The sequence below is a fragment of the Echinops telfairi genome, unplaced genomic scaffold (genome assembly GCF_000313985.2).
Source record: "Echinops telfairi isolate 266 unplaced genomic scaffold, ASM31398v2 ScPeMD7_7469;HRSCAF=8507_0, whole genome shotgun sequence".
Lineage (NCBI taxonomy): Eukaryota > Metazoa > Chordata > Mammalia > Afrosoricida > Tenrecidae > Echinops > Echinops telfairi.
Window position 1 is genome coordinate 94,764,679 of NW_022111372.1, and position 6,442 is coordinate 94,771,120.

At 37.0% G+C, this 6,442-nt stretch overlaps 1 protein-coding gene across 1 annotated transcript in view; it reads right to left on the reverse strand.

The window, feature by feature from the left end:
• Window positions 1-1,402, reverse strand: part of LOC101655172 (protocadherin beta-11-like) — a 2,261-nt gene extending 859 nt beyond the window's left edge. Inside the window, 1 exon segment of the mRNA XM_013004670.3 lies at window positions 9-1,402. Coding sequence (XP_012860124.3) covers window positions 9-1,382 — 1,374 coding nt within the window. The 5' untranslated portion in view covers window positions 1,383-1,402.
• Between the last annotated feature and the right edge of the window lie 5,040 nt (window positions 1,403-6,442).

Here is a 6,442-nt window from a genome sequence, read left to right on the forward strand (position 1 = left end):
TCGCGGACCAACAGCATGTAGGAGGTTTGGGTGAAGGTGGGCGCGTTGTCATTGACGTCAGAGACCAGCACCCTAATGGTGTGCTCGGTTTTGAGCCTGGGGGACCCCAAGTCAGTGACGGTGATGGTGACGTTGTACTCGGCTCTGGCCTCTCTGTCCAGTGGTCTCTCAGTTTCCAAAGAGTAGTAATTCTCAAGCGACGGTTTGAGCACGAAGGGGAGTTCTTCCGGGATAGAACAAATCACTCTCCCATTGTCTCCGGAATCTCGGTCTAGGATACTGAAAACCATAACCACACTCTCGGGTGAATTTTCAGGAATTGGACTGGTAATTGATGACACAGTGACTTCGGGAGCATTGTCATTCACATCCAGGACCTGAATTCTCAGTGTTGATTTTCCAAAAAGTCCACCTCCATCTGTGGCTTGAACGATTATTGAGTATGATTCAATTGTTTCAAAGTCCAGCAGTGCTGTTAGACGAACTTCCCCTGACTTTGGATTGATTTTAAATGTCTTGCAAATATCTTCTGAAGCATGGGAAAAGGTGTATGCTATCTCCCCATTGGTTCCTGAATCTAAATCCAAAGCCGAGAGGGTCACAACCGGTGAGCCTAAGACGCTATTCTCTGGAATCTTCACCTCGTAAAAGGTCTGTTCAAATTCAGGGGAGTTGTCATTAATGTCCACAACAACTATCCGTACCAAAGCAGTCCCAGATCTGGGTGGAGAGCCCCCATCCAGAGCAGTGAGGACGAAACTGAGCTCAGGCTGCGCTTCAAAGTCCAGCGCCTTTTCCAGAACCAACTCAGGGTATTTCCTATCGTCCGGGTTGACTCTAATTTTAACGTGGAAATGAGAGTTGGGGCTGATGGTGTAGTTTTTTAGAGTGTTGACCCCCACGTCTAAATCCTTTGCACTTTCTAGTAAGAACACAGAGCCAACAGGACTATTCTCTGGGATTTCGAGAAGCATTTCTTTTTCCAGGAAAACGGGAGAGTGGTCATTTATGTCCTTGACTTGGAGCTCAATTCGAATAAACTGCAAGGGGTTTTTCATTAACACCTGGAAATGCAGTACACATGGTTGGGTGGAGCCACAGAGAGCTTCCCGGTCCAGCGTTTCACTTAAGAGCAAATCTCCCGAGTTTAAGTCTAGCTGCAAATGATGTTGTTTGTTACCCTTGGAGACCACCTGGGCCTCCCGGGAGGATAGCTCCCCCACCTCCAGTCCCAAGTCCTTGGCCAAATTGCCCACAAAGCTTCCGCTCTGCATTTCCTCTGCCACAGAAAAACGCCCTAAATCGGAGCCTGCCCGAGACATTGCTAGAAAGACAAAGAGAAGCAGGACTTGCCTTATCTGCAGAATGCCTCGCCCGCCCATCTCCAAAGCGCCTTTTCCAAAGACTTCCTGCTTCAGCACCACCTCGCAGCGGCGGGAGTTGTGCCTCGGATCTGTTCACCAAATCCTGAGAGTCTAAGACGTTAGCTCCGTTGAATGGCTTCTGGGTCACCTCGTAGCTGTTCTTCCTGTCCTCCCAGTTCACTGATGTGCACTGAATAATTGGCCCGATTGTGTCCACTGTGATTTTTTCCCCCTGAAGTTATCCTGCAGCGCCACCACGTGTCTCCACAGAGTTTTACAGTTTGATGAAAGCTTACATTCATATACACGTCCTCCGGAAACAAATATTCTTTTCCTTACTTGATAACAAATGTATTCCACATACCATCTAGCTTTCTTTTAAATTATCTATAATTTGTGATGTTTTTAGTATTTGTTCAAAACATTTATTAAACATGCTTCTCAACTCTGCAGAGAACCAAATATGGTCAGTTGTGATGAACATAGAAATACACTCAATGTTTCCTGGTCGCCAAGAGCTTAACATTTTTAGTTTAGAAGGTTAAAAGCAAGAGACAAGTAATGCATATTAACTGAAGGAAATTCTATCATTACTCTAGGAAAAGGAAAGTGTGCATGGGTCATATCAGGTGTTTCCTCAGTGGATATGAAAATGAATTATTATATGAAACACAAATGAGTGAGGTTTAAAAATCCTCGTGGAAAATGGAACAAAAAGTTACTGGAATTGTTTCATTCACTTTTTGGAGCCCCCTCCTACTAGTTGTTATAGCACAAGAAAAGATTTCTGTGGATTGCTTTGATAGTAATGAAGTAACTATTGGTATGGGAAATTAAGTAGTATGCGAATTCATAGTTTGTTTTCAACTTCTCATCATATAATAATACTTAACAAGTTCATAGACACAAACATGCCAGTTTTATTTAAAATAGACTTGTCCTAAAACTGGCTCCCCTCAGGATTTCAAGAATTTTTCAATGGTAAGGCCTGATTACTTGCTTCATCTTTCAGACAAGAAACACAATGGGAGAGAGTCTCTGCCCTACAGAATAGATTGACACAGTTGCTTAAAATATACTCAAACAGCAACAATTGTGAGTATGTTGCAAACTCTACCGTGTTTTGTTGAGGGTTCGTGAGTCAGAACTGACTCAATAGTACCTAGCAACAACAATCATTGAACACAGCACAGTGTTCATTCTGGGTACACCAAGTGAGGTCATGTGCCTGTTACTGAAATAATCTTTGTTTCAAGAAGTTTAGGACTACAGGTGGGATTCTAGTCTCAGAATCTGAAAATTCATCTTTGTCTCTTGCTTTGTTTTACTCTAGTCAGGGTCCATCCCTTAAACTTATGGTGGTTTCATTTTTTTAACCAAATTTCTTACATAATGAAGAACATAGTTGGAATAGAGACCAAAAGCCCTCCAACAATGTCTACACTAGGAGGTCCTAAAAGTACTTTCAAGAATATATGGAAGATTGGGAAGTTTGTTAAGTTATTGAATGCAAAAGTGATGATCTATTAGCAAACACCTACACACTTCACCATAAAAAGTATGGGGGTGTGAATGGAGGGAGGTTCTAACAAGTTTGCATTTTAAAATATTAATTTTAAATTATATTGCTAACAAACTCAAACTAGAAACATGGTTGAAAATCAATCAGTACAGGAGGGTAGAATTGAAAGGTAGGTGGATTGGCTATAGTTATCCTTCTTCCTCTTAAAATGTGCATTAAAATGATACACACATAAGAATGAAGAATACAAGTGAAAACACATTTTTTAATTGTAGGAAGCAGATGAAAGAACAGTTTAATTAGCAGTCCCCCCAAAATATCTAACATAAAGTTACTGAATTGTAGATACTCAAGAAACTAGTGGGTTTGTCCCAAATAATTATATTTAGGGTCAAAATTGGAGAAACCAGGAGCATAAAAAGGCTGAAGTCAAGTAGGAGGGAAAAGAAGAAGAAAAATAAAATTATAATTCTATAAGAATCTGCATAGCGTAAAGTTGGATTCTTTGGCATTCTTACCATGCTACATAAACAGAAAAGTAACACACAGCTAGAAAATGAAATTTTAATTCATTTTAGAAATTTAGTCTTGAGGAACCCAAGCAGGACTGAGTGCAAATGTGAGATGTGAAACTAAAAATTGGTAGAATTAAGCAAAAATTTTCACTTTAACGGTGAGATTGCTAGCACCTGCTTCCTGCTAAATATTCTCATTTTGTAGACTAGAAAGTATAAGCCAGAACTCCTTCTCACATTACCTTCATACATAGGATATTGTAGACATCTAACCTGAAGAATAAGAAATTCTGAGGTACAGAGTTCTGACATTTGGGAGTCTCCAAATGTAAATAGCCTCATATTGGTACAGTCATATTAGAGTGAAGCCCCTACATTAATAGGTCTTATGAATCTTTGCTGTAAGTTTTTTGACATTTAATTATTCTTAAATATAAGAAGACAACCAAGAACTGCAAGGTGTTTGTAGAAGAAAGTCCTACAATGTGGAACCGAAATATCAAATTAATAAAAAAGAAACAGTAGTATAGAAATTTTAAAAAGAAAACGTTTAAAATGTCTGATTTATATTCTCTGAGAAATAAAATATAACAAAATGTAGTACTTATTGAGTACTTACTCTATTCTACCTACTTTTCTAAGTATGCCATATGCATTTACCCATTTAATCTTAACAGCAATTGCATGAAGCAGGGATTCTTATCATAAAATAAAGTGTATGGCTAAAATATCCCTTACTAGTTAGATATATGACCTTGAGCAAATTCTTAACATCCCTGTGATTCACTCTCATGAGTAAAACAGCCATCATAGCTATTAGTGCACATGCACTTTTACAGAAAAATAGAGTAATAATAGGTAAGAAAAAGTACTGAATTTATAAATCTAAAATAGATACCATAAAAACAGAAGCCAAAAACAATTCTTAAAAATATTTGTCAGCTGAGAACCTCAAACATAAAAATTGGAGAATAAAATAAACTGCCCAGAAAGTAGAACAAGAGACAAAAAGATGGGAAATTAGAAAACAAAAATGTTTAGTCTTATAGAATTAATTCAGGTGGACCCATATTTCACTAATGAAATTGTGGTTAAAGAAAGAAAAAAAGTTAGGAGAGTAATTATTATTAAAACCTAAGAAAATTTCTAAGGACTAAGAGTGTGAATGGTAACAGATCCCATCCATGTGGTCAGACTTATAAGAACTAAGAATACAAGTGAAAACACATTTTCAAATGTGTTTATGTGAAAACACTAAGCCAAGAGCCTATAAGGGATAGGGTGCTTGATTAATAGTTTAAACTGTTGAATACCAAGTTGATATGAAATGCAAAACCCTACCTAATTTACAATAAATATATATGTTCTTTGTAAAAGAGCCTAATCACAGGTATTCAATATTCCAGAAGGATAAAGTAGCATGAGAGAAGAAAGGCCACGTTAAAAAAGTGATCTGAATCAGAATGGAATGAGTCTTCTAAACAGTAATTCTATATGAAGTAAAACAGAACAGTGCTTTCAAATTTGGAGGAAAGGGTATTTTTAACCTAGAATTTTATACCCAGTTAAACTGTCAGTCAAGTGAAATTAACAAAATATCACAATGCAAAGTGTCCCCCAAAATTTACCCCCTGTAAATGTATTTTTCTGAAACTATTGAGAAATGTTTGTCAGCTTAATAAGGGCATAAGCTAACAAAGACAACATGGGATTTTGTGAAAGATGGCTAATTCAGGAACTCTTAGAGAGTTCTAGGATGATGGCCAATCATTGAACATGGTTCAGAAATTTTGTGGGCTCTTTCTTGGTAAATGGTCCTCAGGAAATATGCAATTGAGAGAGTATCTGATGCCAATGAATATTTTAAGGAGAAACAACCACTAAGACAAAAGATGAAAAAAAATCAATAGTGGTTAATAGAAAATGATTCAACTACAAAACAGCAATCATTAGCTCTCGGACAGAAGCTCTTAAAGAAAGAAAATATTATCATAGAACACTAATGTGCATTCTGAGATATAGACAATAGCTACTGTTTTAGCCTAAAAAATTATAACTATTTTGTGGAAACAGGAGGAAGAGGATATACAATGATTTTATGTGTGTGGCAAATGAGAAACTTAAATCCTTATTTACAATAGCAAAATGATATTAAAGTACAAAGTTGAATGTCAAGATAGAGCAGGGTAGATATATTATTTAGAAATATTGAAATCAATTCTGGAAGAACTCACTGTAAAAGGAAATTGCGGGTTTATGAAAATAATCAAGAAACTATTTTACCTTGTTTTAAAAAATTCAATAATTAAAATAAATTTGTAAAATCAATTGACAAGTAAAAAACATTCCAACAGTTCAACACTGTCATATAGAACTTTTCAAACGGGTTTATTGATATTTCTTTTAATACAGAACATTACATTTTAATTATGAAACATAGAGCATAGGGAAGTAGTTCTTTGCCGTAGAACTAAAGATGAAATTGAAAAGTAAGATACTGGAATAAGGTTAGAACTATTGGTATGTTTTCTCACTGGACAAGTTGTTGCTCATGAGTTGCAGGCTCTGCTGTTTATGAGCAGAAAAACAAAGCCTCCACTTTCAACAATGAGAAATGAAAATAAATAAATCTCTGCATATTTTAAGATAATTATAACCTTAAAGCAATTTTATTCAGAAAGGGACACTAATTAAAGCTAGCTGGGGCTAATACACAAGGAAGATGAAATACTACTGCAAAAACAGGTCCACGGATATAGCACGAACTTTTAATGTAACTTCAACTTTTAAAACTAAACTAAAATCAACATGGGTGTACCTCCATATATGCACGAAAATACTAACAGATATTTTTCTATTGAATATTAAATCCAAAGCTATTTCTCAAGTTGGCGCTTTCTTCACCATTCCTCTCGGGCCTGGTGCCTGAATATTGGGCACAATCGGATTCAGGAACTTGAACTCGCTGGCCTCTGAGCCTCCCGTCAGACACACCTCATACTGGTAGCTCTGGGACAGGGTGCCCGTGCCACTCACGCCAA